Genomic DNA, 19,518 nt, shown 5'->3' on the forward strand with positions numbered 1-19,518 from the left:
CCAAAACAGAGTTGGAACCCAGGCTTTAGTAATGAGGGCAAAGGTTTGGCTTCTAAATATATTTTGGAGCATTTTATGCTTTATTTGATATGACAGATCAATCTAGACAAGAGAGGCAGGGGAATGAGAGAGGGGAAGACATGCCGAAACGGCCCTGGCTGGAATCAGCCTGGCTGCAGCCTCAGCACATTCAGTATGCTGCTCGTGAGCCACTGGAGCACCCCCAGTTTGTGTCTTTGATTGGATTTCCAATTCATCTTCATTTTGAGCTGCAAAGTAGCACCAGTACACTGGGAATGCTGTTCCGTATTAGCTTATTCGATCAGAATGTCAGGTCGAGGTTTTCAAAGCCAGCATTAGCCTGACACAGATCGGCCTGGAACAGAATGCCACACTATTAGCCAAGTTAAAACGTAGACACATTAAACACAGCATTAGTGCAATGATATCCAGCCAGTGTTTTCATATAAACTCCATGTACACAGCAAGTGATTAGTGACTCTGTTTATTAGTTTGGAGACCACAGAGATTTGAGCAGTCAGTCTGCGCGATGAAGCCTCCATGGTTCAATAAGCCTAATGTGCTACTCCTAATGATGTGTTTTACTGCCAATTAGCAGACCCTCAAGTCCTCCACATACACAGCTGGTTATAGCTACCAGCTTTAAAGAGTAGCTAAACACCAAAAACAATTTTCTTTTGTTAAACTCCTATGTTTGATACCCATGCACAGCTTAACACATCAATCCTGGTCTTGATTCTGATTGATTCTGATTGTCAATCACCGGGAGAGATTGTACATGATCATTGGATGTGTTCATATTTTCTTTTCACTTTGAACATTTCAGAAAGCCCCAAAAGGATTATTCATGAGAATATCCCCTACCCACACTTTTCAGCAGAGACCATGTTTTCTGTTGTCATGAGACCCACCTGAGAAACCAACTGGTTTTGGGCACATACCAACAACCATACTGCCCTTTGTATTTATTTGACGTGAAACTGGCCTGTTAAGATACTCAATAAAAAGTTTGAACTATTTGCATTAACGACAGTATTCACAGTTAAGGCTAGCAGTCAAAATGACCAATCCATTCCCCCCCTCCTCCCTCCCCTTGCACATGCACACTCCCCGAGGGCTAGCCGCACCTGCCCTGGGGTGTGGGCTGCTGTGACCTATCAGGACAGGGTGATTCATCATGTGACACCAGATGGTGTGTGGAGGGCTGTAGTTGTTGAAACGCCCCCTAGCAGTGACAGTAATGGTGAATCACTGTATAAGTCACATTATCATGGTGACATCCCCAGGAGGCCGAGGCTTGTTACCCACACAATGTCTGGTGGAACATCTGAGACCACCAGGTGTTTCCATGACGACAGGCCTATGAAACAAAGACTGGACCCGCCTACTCACCTGAACACACCGTAAGTATGCCTAAGACTGTCCAGTATAGGGACATCAGCATCAGCTGGAATCATCCCTGCTAGGGAGCATGGTGTATCACCTCCAGTCACTCACACCTGCTTCATCTACCGAGTCATAAATGAACACATGACAGCTTCGTTAAACAACGAATGGGGCTGCCTCTGTGACTCAAACTCTGTGACTCCGAGACAACACAAAGCTAATTGCGTTCGAGTGCGGAGGAGAAGCGCAAACATCGCCTACAGTCGATATCCCCGCCCCAGCTGGCACCATTCTCCGGTGGCACAGCTGGTGAGGAAGATCTCGTGCGTGCAGATAGACTGGGAGCACCGGGGGTGCAGCTGGCCTAGGCGCACTCCCCTTTGTGTAATTCAGAGCCCCTTATTATCTTTTTTTTGTGGGAGAGAATCCCCCTAAACTATTAATCGCTATTTGCATTACACTGTCGCAACTTTAGGTTTAGAAGCAGAAGTCATTTAACCTGCGCCCACACAATATAGGGTTCCGCTACATATCACCATCAACAGCAACAACTCACCAGCTGCATGCCGCAGATGAAAGCCAGCGTGCACCGGCCGCTGCAACAACCCATGGTGTCTGCCGGTCCACGGCAGTTCTCCCTCCACGTGGGTCGCTGTAACTCCCAAATCTCCGTAGCCTCTTGGTAACCGGGTAGGGGCGAGGACTGCTTGGCCGCGGAACGTGTGAGCAGAGGTTTCGGATAATGTTTAGACGCAAAGAAGTTGATTAGGCTCTATCCAAACTATAGTCTGTAGGATTGGTGCGCAGTGTAGCCTATAACACAATTCAAGTGTAAAGGCAAACAGGGAAAACGGATTGGTTCAATTTGCTAATCCTTCATACTATTTAATCTAACACAGGGCAAATGTGGATTGAATGTCAAGTTGTTCAACCTTTCGAAAGTCCGTGGTTCTTATGTAGCCGCATTATCTTGGCAAATAGATCATAAGCAAACCATTAGATAAAACAAGATAAAACACATGGATTACTGGCTGCGCCTGATGTCTTAAATTGGTAATCAATGCACCCAGGCACGCCAAGCACTACAAACACAAGGCTATATCCAGGCCACTTGGATCATTGCAGTAATGTTAGCATATCAATGTCGCCTTGATATGGTCTTTTGCAGAGAAACAATGCAATGTTGTTGACGGAGACGGTTCCTCTAGTCTCCTCGCTCCTCCCTCCCGGGAAAGGTTGCCTTGGGCTCTTGAAGAAATGTAACCGAAGCCTGATAAACCTCTATATCTCTTAAGGCTTGAAGACAACTCAAAAATAATATGTGGGATGTAAACCATCCGAGGATGAAGTATCCGTATTTTAAATGTTAATTTCAGTCTTAGAAAGACGAGTGCAGCAGATTATATCAGTTGAATTATATCCGTTCTTGTCAGAAAGCGTTGAAGCTGAACAGGGTATCTTCAGTTCCGTGCGTTCTCCTGTTTCAATTCCATTTATTAACTTATAGAAAGAAAAAAAACATTTACCATTATTTAAGCGCAGGTTCAGTTGGTTACTGTATCGTTGACAGCCTGTGGTCGGTGGCCGAGACAATCCAGTAAAAACGGGGACAATAGAACGACGCGGTGCACCTTGCGCTGTCGCCAGCCCCACCATCTGACGCTCCAGATTGAATGAGCCGCACGCAGCGTCTCTCACCGCGGGGAGGCGGCGAGGTTCCTTTCTCACGCTGTGCCGAAGAGATATGATAGGCTATAGAGCGCTGCCGAGGGCAGAAACCAGCACCGAATAACGGATTAGCTTTCGGGTCTGTCTGGCAGTAAGCCTGATTGGCGAGGACTTGTCGAATATTGAGGTGATGTTGAGGTGAAGGTTGTGTTGTAGGTGTAGATTCAGAGTAGATGAGTTAGCGACAGGTTAAGGTGGCAGACAAGATCGATGGGCTGTGCAGGAGTGTGACATGCAGCCGATGGCAGGATTTCTTGATGTGATTTCTTGATACGTTCCATTTTCATTGACAACGCTATATGGTGATAACATCCAAAGTGGTCTACACACCCTACACACCCAGCTCTAAGTTGACTCATCTCCCACACACTCACTCTAACTGTACCTCTACCTAACTCTATCTTTCTCGCTCTTTCTCCCTCATATCTCTCTCTCTCTCTCTCTCTCTCTCTCTCTCTCTCTCTCTCTCTCTCCTACTCTGGAGAGGAGTAGGAGAGAGAGTTTCTCTCACTTTCTCACCTACCTCAACCTTTTCACACACACGCACACCCGTCCCCCGACACACACCTGTAGCAGTGTGTTCCATATAGCTTCATTATCAGGATGATCTAAGGGACAGCTCCAGGTATTTACTGTGAGCTTCTGTCCCGGGTGTGACATCCCATCCTCCTCTGGCTGATATCTTATATTAGACCAAACTGATGCTGTGTGTGTGTGTGTGTGTGTGTGTGTGTGTGTGTGTGTGTGTGCGTGTGTGTGTGTGTGTGTGTGTGAGAGAGAGAGAGAGAGAGAGAGAGAGAGAGAGAGAGAGTAATCTCAGCATGGCCTTCCTAGCATTGCCTCTGAGCGTAATACACCAAGATATAGAGAGAGAGCGAGAGATGGAGAGAGGGCATAGACACGGAGAGAGAGAAGATATAAGAAGAAAGAGAGAGAGATGAGGAGAGAGAAGTCGAGGACAGGGTGGAGAAAGATGGGGATGGAGGGAAGGCAAGGAGAGTAGAGAGAAAGGGAGACTGAGAAAGGAGAGAGAGATGTAGATAGAGATGGGGGTATGTTTATTACTTATCTCCAGGCCAGATTCTGCTGTCTGCCCCTGACAGCCTCAGACCGTTCTAACACTGATCTCTGCTTCCTACCTGCCTGCCTGTCTGTCTGTATGTGCCTGCCTGCCTGCCAGCCTGTGTGTCTGCATGTGCCTGCCTGCCTGCCTGTGTGTCTGCATGTGCCTGCCTGCCTGCCAGCCTGTGTGTCTGCATGTGCCTGCCTGTGTGTCGGCATGACTGTGCCTGCCTGTGTGTCTGCATTCGAGAATGTTGTGTATTATTAGACCTCACGCGCAGATAGAACTTACGCAAAAAACGAACAAAAAATACTTGAATCCAGGATATCTTGGAATCCTAACAAAACTAACAGTTCCAATAGGTTTCCTCCTACCAGAGGAATCCTAATAATCTGTTATACAGCAGTAGGACTCCTGCTGCTTCCCTGCTTGGACGCCTAGTAAGGACTGAAATATAATTACTACTACTGCTACTGTCGCTAGTTCCTCAACTGAAGTCTTTCAGGACTCACTAGAGGTGCAGTTAGCTTCACACGGACAAAAATAAACTGTGTGTGAGTGTTAAGCAGCAGTTATTGACTGGAACTGAGGTGTGAAAAGGCTATCTCCTTCAACTTGCCTCTCTCTCTCTTAGCCTCTCTCCATACCTATTGGTTTCTTTCTTCCTCCCTTTGTCTCTTTCTCTTCCTCTCTTTGTTTCTTTCTCTTCCTGTCTTTGTACCTCTCTGTCTCTCATTCTTTCTGCCTCTGTCTCCATGCCCATGCTATGATATGCGTGGTGTGTGTGAGACCGTTTTCGTTCAGTCTGGGTGAGAGGCCGTTTACACAGAAGACCATCTGAGATATCGATCCTTAAAAAAATCCTGAACTGCTGTCTACAGAGCTCCTGTGATGCTATAAACTGAATTTTAAGCAGCATTTCCTCATTTCTGATCTTCTCCCCTTCTCCATCGTCTCTTGCCCTGGCCTCTCCTGCCCTCCTTCCTCTCTCCACAACATCCCTGACTCTGGTATAAAAGTCCTGACCATTACTTTAGTACACCAGGGTTAACTCAAATCCCAAACTCCAAAAGGACAGCTAAGTACACAGACCAGTTCAGGGAGAGAGTTTTGTTGCATCAAAGTAAGTGTTTTAGTGCTAATTATAACCCTACAGCAGTCAGGTCTATAGGCATCTGGCTGACCTAGATATAGGCGCAATGTGTGTGTGTGTCTCCGCCTCTCAGTTTGTGTGTGTGTATGTGTCTGCGTGTGTGTGTGTTTGTAAGTGAGTATGTGTGTGTGCTTGTATGTGTGTGTGTTTGTGTGTGTATGTGAATTGGCATTTGTCAAGCTGAGGTGTCTAAACTACCTGTGAGACTACAGCCAGGCTGAAGGCTGCTTATGTAAGCTCACATAATGAACCAATTAAATCCAACAACAATGCCCCGGGTGGATCCCAGACATAATTAATATTTCAGTAAGAAAGCACTAGAGACCTGCTGGGTGGGCCAGTACTGCACCTCCTGGTGGACAGTTAGGGGTACTGCTGCAGATGAACTGTCCTCACCTACTCAGCTGGGAATCACTCAAAGCCTAGCTTGTCATGGTCAGAGTAGGCCAGAGACCGGTGGAGTAGCTGGTATTATGAATATTGTGATGCGTTGTTTGTAATGAGAGCAGTGGTGTCTCAGACTGGGATACGGTGGGAAGGATAATCCTGTTATCAGCTCTCAGACGGCTGGAGGGGGAGGGGGGGGCTGCTCAACCTGCTGGCTGTGTTTGTGTGCAGCAGGTACCCTTGACAGCCGCACAAGACACACATGTACACACCCGCACACATCCAAACTCACACACCCTCACGCACGGATGCACAGCTCCGGTATGTGTGGCTGGTAGCTGGTTTTGTAGAGAGATGGGAGGGTTTTGCGTTACTGCCGTGTGGATTCTCAGACAAACAGACGGACAGCATAAGAGGTGGCCTCTGGCCAGCAAGGATAGCTCACCTCCTGGATCAGCAGCTAATGATCAGGATTCACACATAGCAGCATTCAAGAGTTATTTCTACCGAACCACTAAACCAGGAGTGAGTGAGGTTTGTAGAACAGCACAACCCATTCTCTTCATGCCCTCAGGATGGAACAGAAGGTGTATGTAATTCTGTGTAAGTGTGTGTGTGTGAAGCGCATCAACCTTGTTTATGTTCGGCTGTAATTGTGTTGATGGAGCCTTTGAACGGCATCTTCATGCCTCCAGGGGACACCCCATTCCATCTCCCTTTTTCTAACACACAAAAACAAACTCATACGCACGCACACACATACCTTCAGAAATACACACACACACACAGGCGCATACATCTGGATGATGGCAGACAGATCAAAGTGGGATGGGGAGAGCTGTGGAGATTGTAGCAAGCAAGAGGAAGGGAGGAGGGAGAAAGGGAGGAATATAGAGGTAGAGAAGGGGAGGGAGAGAGAGATGGAGAAATGGAAAAGCTAAGGGGAGGGATAGAGAGTTAGAGAAGAAGGGAGGAGGGATAGAGAGGTGGATGACATGAGAAGGGGAGGGAGAGAGAGATGGAGAGGAGGGATGGAGAGGTGGAAGAGAGGAGGGGAGGGAGAACACACAGCATGTACACCATCACTCTCTCTTTCACTTCCCCCTGCTTTTTCTCTCCTTTGAATAGTTGCCTTTGATAGAAACTGATGGTGTGTCCCCACTATACCATGTTCCCCAGAGCCTAATGTTCGCAAGCACGCTGGGTAGGCATGGTAACTGATAGTTTAGGACCACATGAAAATAATTCCAGTAGGCTAGTGTGCACCCAGATACACAAATGCAGTAGCAGTACAACTACAGGAACATGCAAGAAAGGCTAATGGGTCACTGTAAGGAACACTTAACTTTATCACACAAGTTCTTCTCAGAGTAGTAATAATCAACCTCACACAAGCACACACACACACTGTGGTGCCTGGGCATACAGTTTGTAATCTTGATTGCATAATGGTTTCATCTGTGTCCGTGTTCAGTTTATACATTCTCTCTCTACCCCTTGTCTCTGTCTTTCTCTGTGTGCCCAACTGTATTTTGTAGTTCTCGTCCCTGTGTCCTAAAAAAAAAAGAACTATCAGAATGCAGCTGGTGTCTGCAACTAAGAATAACTCCCAGAAGGCTATGCAGGGAGAGGCTGGGGGTAAGGTTACCTTGTCGCCCCATGCAGCCTGGGTGAGCTCAGCTTTCCACAGGGGCAGGGGGACTCTCCAACATATTCTGCCCTCAAACAGCCCTCTTCCCTGGGATTGCTAACCCAGCCGGCTACCTCCCGATGCTGAACCTCCACTGAGGAGGAAATAGAACCCTCCATCATTGCTGTCTGGTGGTTCAAGGAGAGCGGAGAGGCACTAGCAACAGCAGACACTTTGTACTGGGCAGGACTGGCTCCAGTGCTGCTGGAGTCTGGATCTTCGAACGCTTTTGTTATCATCTCGCTGTCTGTCTGTGAGGACTAACAGGGGATTGATACACGTGTTCAGGGGCCCTGGTACTGGCTTCCACAGCTAGCTTGACGGATCTACAACGAGCAGGACAGTTCCTACAGTTTGTAGGCACCATGGCAGAGGAAGGTACAGTATCTGCACGTCTGAGAGGGGGGAGTATAAGAGTGTTTAGGAGTGAACTGAATGGAGGAGAATATATTGGCATGTGTATAAGAGTATGTATAAGTGTACTGTATATAGGAGAATATATATTGGCATATGTACATGTGTATATACTGTACACAGTAGGAGTTAGTACAGGAGTATCTACCGGATCATGTATACTATAGGAGGGTGCTTATGGTGTGGACTATCGTAGAGCTGGTCTGATGACCTGAATGCCTGCCATGGTGGCATGGAACAGTGCTGGCTCAACATGTTGGCAAATGTTCCAGAGCTTTTCCAGTTTCTATTCTGTTGTTTTTCAGAGACAGCAGAGGCACAGGGCTTGTTGGAGAGAATCAGAGCTGCTCACTCAACACACGACGACATGAGATGTCACTATAGAAACGTAAGAGAAAGAGAGGTGACATGTCTCTCCATTGTTTCCTAGTCCAGTCCTCAGCCGCCGTTACCATGGTAATGACCAGCAAGGAGGCGGGCTCTAAAAGGACAGTGTTAGATGACCTCTACCTGACCTTCCGGTCCCCAATGGGCTGGATGCTGGTCGTGGCGCTGCTGATCACCTGGGCCAGTGTGGCCGTTGTCCTCTTCGACCTGCTCGACTACAAAACACTGACAGGTTAGCTACCTACTTCACTCATATTGGACACTGGTACTTCCTACTTCACTCATATTGGACACTGGTACTTCCTACTTCACTCATATTGGACACTGGTACTTCCTATATCACTTATATTGGACATTGGTACTTCCTATATCACTTATATTGGACACAGCTACTTCCTGTTCACTTCTGCTGGAAACAGGTTGGCCAGTTATTCTTGAGCCTTTGGATTCCACATAAACTTCTTCTTTAGGTTTATCCTTTTTGTAGTTATCTTTACTGATCACAGCATACTCAGTTTGATTTTGTTGTGTTGTTATCATGTCTTTGAACACAATGTGTTCTCTGAAGATGTCTGTTTTTAGTATGGTTTTGTTGTTATTTTGTTCACAATTTCCACTTTGATGAGTTGACTGTGAATTACACAAATTATGATTGTGTAATGTGTTTAACTATGATCAGCTCTCATATCATCATATCACACTTAATCTGCATTTAAAACTCATTTACATATTTACATATAGAGGTCTTCCAAAAAAACTCACATTTTTGAATTGGATTTCAAAAGTGGGCTCCATGATTTCTCGTAAATCTGATGAACTCACGTTCATTAGAAGTCTGTCGAGTTGAAGACTGTCTTATTCCAAGTAACCCTCCTGTCCAGATACTCCACCTCCTCACATCCATGCCCCCCTACATACACACCTCCATTCCCCTCTCCAGTCTTCCATACACACACTCCCACACCTCCACGCACCGCCCCCAGTCTCTCACTAGTTTAGTATCACATCTCTTTCCCATCTCTAATCCCTCTCCACCCTCCCTCCCTCCCTCTCCCACCCTCATCCCCCTCACCACCACATCTCCATGATGATGCCATGCCATCCAGACTATACATCATACTGTGATGACCCCTGTTTGCCACCTGGTAAAGAATTCATATTCCGCCTGATCTGCTCCATTTTGCTCATCCTCAATGTTCTGTGCTCTACTGGTCATGCCTGCGTGTTTGCTATGGATTAGTAGCTCTGTGCTCTACTGATCACGTCTTAGTGTTTGGTATGGATAAGTAGCTCTGTGCTCTACTGGTCATGTCTGCGTGTTTGCTATGGAAAAGTAACACTTAACTTTACTGGCCATGCCTGTGTGTTTGCTCTGGACTAATATCCCTGTGCTCCGTTGGCCATGCCTGTGTGTTTTCTATGGATCAGGAGCTCTGCCGATCAGCCCTTACCTGATCAGGCTACAGCCAACATTTGAGTATTTGATGGTTTGATTTCAAATACTATTAGGCATGCTAGATGTCTTCTGAGTAAGTGTTAGGGTGGGAATTAGTCCTCTCCCACATCAAACACAAACATGGAGACTCGGCCTGCATACTTAATCAGACACCCCAGAATGACATTTCAATAAAGGGCAGAGTTTGGAAATGGCAGACAATAAGGCAGTATTGAAACAAAATGGTGAGGGGCTGTCCTTCTGATGTGGCCAGCACACCCTCAACACTTCCAGCACACTCATGTTCTCCAGCACACATGCTAACCACACACGTTAACCCATACACATGTTAACCACACACATGTTAACCACACACATGCTAACCACACACGTGTTAACCACACACATGTTAACCACACACATGTTAACCACACACATGCTAACCACACACGTTAACCCACACACATGCTAACCACACACGTGTTAACCACACACAAGTTAACCACACACATGTTAACCATACACATGCCAACCACACACGTTCCCCAGCCTCCATGTCTAGCTCCCAGTTTGTTTCATCTCCTTCCGTGTCGCATACTGTATAGTATACTGATCAAAACATAGTTGATGTGACATTTTTTCACATCAGTCTTCTGTTCAGCCATCTGCTATTATTCAACATGTGTGACAGCAGTTTCATTCTAAGTAGACTCACACTGGATGTTGCTGAGATTTTGATTGTGTCACATTGCCCTGTAAAAGACAGGTAACAATGGTAGCTGGTTGTATTATTGCCATCATTGGGTTCCCAAAGGGGAGTTCATAACCATCTCTGCTACAGGAACACACACCTGGGAACCACAATGAGGCTGCATCAGAATGCTCCAGAACAGTTTTTGTCAGAAGGACAATCAAACAAATGTCACTGAATCAATCAGCATTTCATGGTCATATTCTCTTCCGCTTCACATTCAGATTAAATGTCATGATCATTTTTGTGCAGCATGTATTATATCGAAATGAGTCACGTCATCTGTTAGAACACATTTAATTAAATCTAGAGGAAATTAGACAGAGACAAACACAATAGACATAACAAGCCAAACAACATAACAGCCCACTTAGTAAGGAGTTTAATGATGGAGACTCTAACTGCATGTGTCGACTGTGTGTTGGTGATCAGTGTGATTTAACCCTTGTACTGCCTTCGGGTCACATGACCCAAAGGTTCACAACGAACCATCGTTGTGTTTACCCAATTTTACCAAATACAAAAACAAATAAATAGCATTTTCTTTTAACCTTCGCAATGTGGGGGGTCTGAGACAGCCCGACGGTTAAAAGAAATGCTTCACTTTGTTTTTGTATGCGGTAAAGTTGTCGCAATACGACGGTGGGTCACAATGACTGATGGGTCAGAATGACCCGAAGATAACACAAGGGTTAAAGCATGATCACAGTATCATCTTGTTCCATGTGAGTTAGTAATGTGCTCAGATGTGTACATAATATAGCTTTACATACTTGTATAAAGATGTATATATTACAGAGTAATATAATTAAAGAGTACATAATGTGTCCTTGAGTCTCTGTTCATGCAGATACATGTATATCTTTACACTCCTGTTAACTCTACTTTACCCACAACTGTTACCCCTCCCTTTTCCCTCTCTTATTACCTCTACTGTTGCCCCCTCCTTGTTACCCGCCCCCCACCCTCCATTGTCCCCATGCTGATGTGTGTCTGGTCCCAGCAGGATTGGCTCCTCCTCCTGCTGCTGTCAGGAAGGCCTTGAAAGAGGCAGGCAGGTCCAAAGGCAAGACATTCTATTCTGCCCTACTTATACTCTGTACTTTATAAATACTCCACACTACCCTCCTTATATTCTGCTTACTTTACTCTCCCAAAACTCCATATGCTCTACTTTACTCGCCTGATATACTCTGCTGAATTTTCTTACTGTAATACTTTATTCTGTTCTCCCAATACTCCACTCTACTCTTCTAATACTCCACTCTATTCTTTCAATGCTCTACTCCAAATTGCTCTACTCCATTCTACTATCACAATTATCTACTCTACTAATAATTTACTTCTCTACCATTCTCTACCTCTTTATTAGGTGGTGTTCAACAGGTGATCTCTGATCCTGTGGTGGTTGTCAGCGATGCTACAGAGGACTCCACTGATTGGCTAAACCTACTTATGACCTTTGTATCCAGTCTGGTTGCACCTGAGGAAGAAGAAATAGAGGGTGTGTGTTTGCATATGAGTGTGTGTGTTACTGTGCGTGAGTATGTTAGTGTGTGTGAGGATGTTAGTGTGTGTAAGTGTGTAGGTGTGTGTGTGTGTGTGTGCGAGTATGTTAGTGTGAGTAAGTAGGGATGCACAATGAATAACAAGCCTTTTGCTTTGACATGCTGTGTTTGAGGGACTGCCAAGAACAGATTAAGTGAAGGATTGTTTTAAAGAGAATCCATAGCCAAAAAGAGAAAGAAAATAGCAGTTATGTTATAAACCTGTTTAAACCTGTTTTGTGTTTCAGGGGTACACAACGAGGAGCTATGAAGCTGTCTAACTGTGCATTGGTCTTTGGATAACCTTGTGAATAAAAACAATCTTGTCTCTCAATGCTTCTGTCCTTTAAGGACGTACACACACACGTACACAGACTCACTCACACACACACACAGACTCTCACACACACAGCTCACTGGCTGAAAGGTGGTGTTCATACATTTACATTTAGTCATTTAGCAGACGCTCTTATCCAGAGCGACTTACAGTATGTACAGGGACATTCCCCCGAGGCAAGTAGGGTGAAGTGCCTTGCCCAAGGACACAAAATCATTTAGTACGGCCGGGAATCAAACTGGCAACCTTCAGATTACTAGCCCTATTCCCTAACCGCTTAGCCACCTGACTCCCACCTGACTCCCTACAGTATTTGTTGGTTTTATTTATTTACAGAACGTTCAGCCCTCAGGCTAATCTGCTCAGAGAGGACATGTCAATAAAGATGCACACACACACACTCACATACACAGACTGTACATTCACACACACACACACACACACACACTCAAATGATATTCCCACACACACATGCATACACACACTCAGTCAGACACAAATCCATTCACACACCGACACACGAGCACAGCACAACTGGGACATCCAGTGTTCCCAAACCTACTATTCATGTAATCTAATCTTTATAATCAATATTCTAAACACCCCCAGTAACTGTAACAACCTTGACTGATGCAAGACAGCAATTTACAGTATTATCCCTGAGTGACGATTTGTTAGATACTGAATATTCCATTGTCAGCACAATAACCCTAGCATTTATTTATCCAGTTCCCAGCAACATGATATTAATGTGTTATTTATAATGTTCCATGAAAATGAGACTTGTGTATGGCAACTATTATGATACTGGACATGCATAAAACTCTGAGATGATTGTGAACATGGATGAAGACTTGGTGGTGTAAGCAGTGTGTCCTCAATAAGCCAGTACAGTAATGAAGCATTCATTCAGGAAACATTTCTAAAGCATTTTAGGTACAATTATAGTGTGATGTGTAAAACATGAGTTTTTCTCTGTTGTGGAGTGAGTGCGGCCTCCACCAGATCTGCCTGCTGCGGAGGTCACATAGCAGCAGCTGCTAAGACTCTATAGGGTTGCCAGGTTTGACAGGGGAAAACGGGGAAGCGATTTGACGGGCTGCATCCCCGCATGCTGTTGAGTTTGCGCTCATGCCCCTGCTGTTGTATGGGGTCCAGGTTTAGAAACACTGGGTGTTACCGAACACTTTACGAAGTACACTGCAATACAGTGCACTGCAATACAGTGCACTTACATCTGTAGCACACTCCGACGCTGATTAGTGCTGTCTCAAATGGAACACTTACGTTAACCACTTGGCAGAAGTGACGGACGCAAATCTGTTCGCGGCACCCGCAAATCTGAGGCGGAAGTGACAGACTCAAATCTGCTCGCGAGTCATTTCGTCCGCTATTATTTTAGAAATGAAATGAAAAGCTGCCGAAAGGGCTCCTCCTCTTCCGCTACGTAGCCAATATGGCGCCCATTTAGGGCGAGTAGTGTCCATCGTTGTACACTGCATTTTTTGACCGTTTGCAGTGCGCCATCCGGGTACTTTCAGTGCCCTGAATTCTGCTGGTTCTGTCAGTGTAAGCGCCCTAAACACTGAAAGTCAGTGCTCGAAGTGCACAAGTGCTCTGTAGTAGACACAGCCACTGAGTAAAAGTAGAAGAGCTGCCATACTGTGTACTGTGTGGTTGCCAGGTTCTGAGAGGTCAGGGTGTCACCATGCTGTTGTATTGCCAGAGAAGCAGGGGGGATGCAGACTAAGCTTTCATGTATGACCCCTCCCTCTCTCCCCTGCCCCCTCAAGGTCACCAGACAGCTTTGGCTCTTCTTTTTGCCTAAATCATGATTCCAGTTTGTGACCCAGCTGCAGGCTGGTTACAGTACACAATACGTAAGATTTTTCATTAAAAGGATACATTTAGTCTCTTAAGCATGTTGTGTAAGCTAATAAGGTTCTCTGAGAGTTGTTTAGCAACACAAACAGCTCAGTGCCAGTGGAATGTACATTTCTAATTTTGCAGTGGCCCGCTACTTTCCAACCATGTTCCAGCAATCCTGTTCCAGCCAATCCGAATCGGCGGGGCGGGCCTTCGATCATTGTTGGATTATTTTGTGAATCTACTGTCCTTGAGCTGCATGGAGAGCGCAGAAGTTCATACCAGAATTGGGGGCACTGTTTCCAATATTTTAGGTATTTTATAATGTTAACTATTGCAGCTTTACTGTCTGGAGTGCAGTCTGAGATGGGATTTCAGGTAGCCTGGGGATACACTTCCATCTAGAGGAAGCTTCTGGGTAGTGCTGGTAAAACAAATAATAGGCTGTTTTATATGTCCAGTTACAGAAAGTAACATCAAACAGCAACCACAACCGTAACTCTAACGATTAGGCAAAAAGTGTTTTTTAATTCATTACATTTTCTGGTTGATTATGTTTGTAGTGTAATGCCCAGTAGTTTATTATTTACATTTAATCATTTAGCAGACGCTCTTATCAAGAGCGACTCAAAGTAAGTACAGGGACATTTCCCCCGAGGCAAGGTGAGGTGCCTTGCCCAATTACACATTTAAAATGCCCTTTTTGTGGTTGAAAATAAGCACGAACACAACAAAAGCATGTTACAACAGCAGATATGACAACCCCGAAAATAGTTAAAGGAAGGACAAATTCACATCTGACAACTTTCACTTTCACTTTCAATCATAACAACGCATCAGATTATTTTCTGAAAGCACACGGTACGAAGGGATCTGCTCTAAACTAAGTATTTAGGTAAACAATTCAGTAAATAACTTCCTCGGCTATAGAACAAGTTTTTCTTCAGATTGGAAACGCGGCCTCGTGGTAGGTTTATAAACTATTTAAAGGGAACAAACAATTGTGTGCATTAAATACAGTAATATCTGTCTGACAAATTGAGGGCCTACGTTTAAAATCAAATGCCTACAGCCTACGTTTGACTATGCATGCTGTCATGGGCCATTTTACCGCGGGTACAGGGGGTGCATTTGCACATTTACTGTTTGGGATTAAATAAAAATCATTTTAAAATTAATTTTTTTTTTTTTTTTGAGTTGTATGTTCTATCATGGTTTGTTGTACTCTAATAATTAATTTTACTTTTTAAGATCTAGTATTTTATATACAGAAGGCTTTCTCAGTCCAGAAGGCGTAATCAAAGAGCTCATTGGACAAACCATTAAAAAACATTAAATTCATGTATGTATGAAAAAAGAAAAGCTTTGTGTAACTTAAATGTATCCTTATTCTGGGATGTTTTCTTGTTCTGTGACAGAGCAGACCTGTCGCTTTGCAGCTTGAATGACAACAGTCATGTCAGAGGGTAAACAGGTAAGCTCACAGTGTGGGTGTGTAAGTGTGAGAAACCAGAATTGTGTGTGTTTGTGAGGACGATCACATGACCTGCTGTGTTCTACATGGTTATGGGTGGAGCTGGATAAGGCAGATGATTGGGAGGGGCCCAATGCGTCAGCTGGCCATACCATCATCACAGTCAGCTCATCCAATCAATCTCACTAACATTAACAGAGCGGCCTATTGAAGACCAAGAACTCATTTGCTCATCCAACATTGCTGCTAAGTACATGCAAAGATGGTGTCTGTACTCTGTCAAGAAACATTTAGCTAAGCTCCTACCCCTGAGTCTCCTGACTGAAATAGACATTGAATAGCACAATGATAACTAGTTAGACGGCCAAAAAAGTGGGCGGAAGAGGAATAATAAGAAGAAGAAGTATGCAGAATAACAGTAGTGTCTTTGCTTTCAGCAAACACACTAATAAAACTGAAACACTGAAAGCCATGTGCATCTTTTTTAGGTGAATCCTGATCCTGATGTCCTGGAAGGTAGAGTACTATTACAGTAACACGGAGCAAATTTATACCCTAGTATTATTACTCCTTACTAATTAAAATGTGTGGTTTATAGATGCTCTGAAAGAGCCAGAGCCAGAGCCTGTCAATGAAGTGACAGAGGAGGGCAGCTATGAATATATCAAAGGTAAAGTTCTCATATTTATTCTGTCTGTTTTTATTACCGACTTTAATGTGTTTTTATCTCTGCTTTGTAGCGTGTTGATGATATGTGTCTGCAGGTCCTAAGAAGGTGTTCTTCCTGCCTTGTGGGGAAGTCCTGGGTTCTGAAGAGCAGATCCAACAACACCTCACTAAAGACACATACCTCACCAAGGTGGAGTCAGTAGAGAAGTGTGACCTCATCCTGGCTGTCTGTCCAATCGTCTCTCGCGTTGGCACTGACATTGCAGCCTATCTGGAGAAGTGTAATGAACCGGGAATGCTAGGTAAGAGCTAGAATGCTAGGTAATCAGTTAACTAAGATTTGGTTCAGTGAAAGATATATTAGTTTGTGTGTCTGTCTGTGTGTGTGTGTGTGTGTGTGTGTGTGTATGTGTGTGTGTCTGTTACAGAGAAGCGTCTTGTCCTAATGGTGCTACATCACACCTTTGACCCAGACTACACTATACCAGACATCAACAGACATGTGACCAGAAAAAATGTTCTGGCTGTGAACTTCCTGTTCCACGGCACCCAAGGAGGACTGCTGACCTGTCCGCAAAACGACGAAGCACTCAAAAAGATATCTTCTGAGTTGGGCTATGAGGTTTCAAATCCTTCCTTTGTTTCTCTTTTCACTGTCATTATTAGAGATGATCACTATCACAGACTGTGTGTTTGTTACTGACTGTGTGTGTGTTAGCAGGACTAAGTGAGGAGGAATGTGTGTGTGTGTGTGTGTGTATGAGCAGTACTGTTTGTAGCAGAACTGTGTGTATGAGAAGCACTGTATGTGTGTGTGTGTGTGTGTGTGTGTGTGTGTGTGTGTGTGTGTGTGTGTGTGTGTGTGTGTGTGTGTGTGTGTGTGTGTGCAGATGTGTGTAAAGAGGACTGTGCAGTCTGTTCAGGGCCTTTATATTTTCACACTTTAGATTTCAGGCCTGTTCTCTTTCTGTCTAGGCTGACCATGGAATCAAAGCAGTCCAAAACATGATTTATCATATTCTATATATAATTTTGTAAGTTTCAATATTTACCTAATTATAATAATTACATTATTGTAGTTTCTGCATATTCATATTGATATGTTTCTGGTTTGCAGAGGTAACTGGTATATCCTGGGTACCGTGGGTGTCCTGGGTACCGTGGGTGCCCTGGTTGCCATGGGTGCCCCGGGTGCCCTGGTTGCCGTGGGTGCCGTGGGTGCCGTGGGTGCCGTGGGTGCCGTGGGTGCCGTGTCACAGAAATGTGTCAGCCTCCTTCCTTCCTTTCAGCCTGTGAACAGGGATGAAGCATCTCAGCCTGTGAACAGGGATGAAGCATCTCAGCCTGTGAACAGGGATGAAGCATCTCAGCCTGTGAACAGGGATGAAGCATCTCAGCCTGTGAACAGGGATGAAGCATCTCAGCCTGTGAACAGGGATGAAGCATCTCAGCCTGTGAACAGGGATGAAGCATCTCAGCCTGTGAACAGGGATGAAGCATCTCAGCCTGTGAACAGGGATGAAGCATCTCAGCCTGTGAACAGGGATGAAGCATCTCAGCCTGTGAACAGGGATGAAGCATCTCAGCCTGTGAACAGGGATGAAGCATCTCAGCCTGTGAACAGGGATGAAGCAACCCTAATTTCTGAAACAATTTAACACATTATATTGAGTACAGTTCAAGTAATAGGAACATCAAACCAGCCTGTATTATTGCTCTGCACTTTCTTTGGTGTGAGTAGATTTTCTGAAGCTAAGTACTGTTGTTTGATGATGTCATATTAGTCCTATTCCTGTTTCTGTCTGACTTATATACACATGTATTAATAATGTAATTTCAAAACCTCAAAATAATAGTCAACATGTTCAATTTGGTTTAATTCTATTTATCTCCCGAGTTGAGTATGCCTCTGTTTAGAACAGGTTGTGTATGAAAGCAAAGGTCCCTTGAAACCCTTCAGAAGCCTCAATAAAGAAACATAGTCCAAAATCTGACTACACCTCGTCAAAACTGATACTGTACATGCCTGTCAATCAAGACGTTTTACATTTCAATAATAGTGATGCTGATATTTTGTTATGAGTTCATGTTATTCTTTATCTAGTGTATGGTTGTGAAATACTATTCTAGCAAGTGATTCTGACACGAGTTCCATAGTCTGGTGAATATTCATTTTTAAACGTGTATTTCCTATGACTCTTCTATCACAGTGTTGTGGGGTACTATTCCAGTGTGTCACAGTAATATGTCAGACAGACAGTCCCCTGTGACACAGGAACCCACCATACCCAGGTCATTCAGTCCTCACATTACTGAGTCATTTATTGCCCAGTACTGTATATTCAACTCTGTACATAACAGGATATTATATCAAGCTCAGTACTACATATTGTCCTCTGTATAGTTCTGTAGACTACAACACCAATATCACACCAAAACACACCAATTCATGAGTTTTTATTGTTGTGTATAGGACATTTAAATTGTGTCTTCCTGTCCTCCTCCTGCCAGTCCAGGGGGCTAGCCACTGGGACCTAGCCTGAGACAGGCCATCAGAGGGGGGCTAGCCACTGGGACCTAGCCTGAGACAGGCCATCAGAGGGGGGCTAGCCACTGGGACGAGCCTGAGACAGGCCATCAGAGGGGGGCTAGCCACTGGGACGAGCCTGAGACAGGCCATCAGAGGGGGGCTAGCCACTGGGACGAGCCTGAGACAGGCCATCAGAGGGGGGCTAGCCACTGGGACCTAGCCTGAGACAGGCCATCAGAGGGGGGCTAGCCACTGGGACGAGCCTGAGACAGGCCATCAGAGGGGGGCTAGCCACTGGGACGAGCCTGAGACAGGCCATCAGAGGGGGGCTAGCCACTGGGACGAGCCTGAGACAGGCCATCAGAGGGGGGCTAGCCACTGGGACGAGCCTGAGACAGGCCATCAGAGGGGGGCTAGCCACTGGGACGAGCCTGAGACAGGCCATCAGAGGGGGGCTAGCCACTGGGACGAGCCTGAGACAGGCCATCAGAGGGGGGCTAGCCACTGGGACGAGCCTGAGACAGGCCATCAGAGGGGGGCTAGCCACTGGGACGAGCCTGAGACAGGCCATCAGAGGGATCTCTGAGGAGGCATATGATGCTCTGATAAGTGTGTTGATCTCAGTAGCTCTTGACCCATGAATCAAGGTTGCGATCAACTTGATTAAATTCAGACAATAA

General features: G+C 45.2%; 3 protein-coding genes across 7 annotated transcripts in view; 2 read left to right on the top strand and 1 right to left on the bottom strand.

Moving 5' to 3' along the window:
* Nucleotides 1-3,002, bottom strand: part of nkain2 (sodium/potassium transporting ATPase interacting 2) — a 33,522-nt gene extending 30,520 nt beyond the window's left edge. For all 3 annotated transcript variants that reach the window (XM_067241535.1, XM_067241534.1, XM_067241533.1), the window contains exon 1: nucleotides 1,964-3,002. In XM_067241535.1, coding sequence (XP_067097636.1) covers nucleotides 1,964-2,017 — 54 coding nt within the window. In that variant the 5' untranslated portion in view covers nucleotides 2,018-3,002. The remainder of the gene's footprint in view (nucleotides 1-1,963) is intronic.
* Nucleotides 3,003-7,409: 4,407 nt separating this feature from the next.
* On the top strand, nucleotides 7,410-12,296 carry LOC136947743 (triadin-like). 3 transcript variants are annotated; one of them, XM_067241908.1, is made up of 6 exons: nucleotides 7,410-7,806; nucleotides 8,278-8,461; nucleotides 9,336-9,374; nucleotides 11,422-11,481; nucleotides 11,788-11,919; nucleotides 12,211-12,296. In XM_067241908.1, the coding sequence occupies exons 2-6, from the start codon at nucleotides 8,296-8,298 to the stop codon at nucleotides 12,231-12,233; spliced, it is 420 nt and encodes a 139-aa protein (XP_067098009.1). In that variant the 5' UTR covers nucleotides 7,410-7,806; nucleotides 8,278-8,295; the 3' UTR covers nucleotides 12,234-12,296. The 3 variants fall into 3 exon arrangements, with proteins under 3 accessions (XP_067098009.1, XP_067098008.1, XP_067098011.1); XM_067241907.1 differs by having other exon boundaries at nucleotides 7,411-7,806; nucleotides 8,273-8,461; XM_067241910.1 differs by lacking the exon at nucleotides 9,336-9,374 and having other exon boundaries at nucleotides 7,411-7,806; nucleotides 8,273-8,461.
* A 2,705-nt stretch (nucleotides 12,297-15,001) lies between these two features.
* LOC136947783 (uncharacterized) lies at nucleotides 15,002-18,302 on the top strand. Its single transcript, XM_067241979.1, has 8 exons — nucleotides 15,002-15,132; nucleotides 15,584-15,639; nucleotides 16,128-16,155; nucleotides 16,238-16,309; nucleotides 16,404-16,610; nucleotides 16,737-16,930; nucleotides 17,284-17,342; nucleotides 17,426-18,302. The coding sequence occupies exons 2-8, from the start codon at nucleotides 15,610-15,612 to the stop codon at nucleotides 17,964-17,966; spliced, it is 1,131 nt and encodes a 376-aa protein (XP_067098080.1). The 5' UTR covers nucleotides 15,002-15,132; nucleotides 15,584-15,609; the 3' UTR covers nucleotides 17,967-18,302.
* The last annotated feature ends 1,216 nt before the right edge of the window (nucleotides 18,303-19,518 follow it).

Source organism: Osmerus mordax, chromosome 8 (assembly GCF_038355195.1).
Source record: "Osmerus mordax isolate fOsmMor3 chromosome 8, fOsmMor3.pri, whole genome shotgun sequence".
Lineage (NCBI taxonomy): Eukaryota > Metazoa > Chordata > Actinopteri > Osmeriformes > Osmeridae > Osmerus > Osmerus mordax.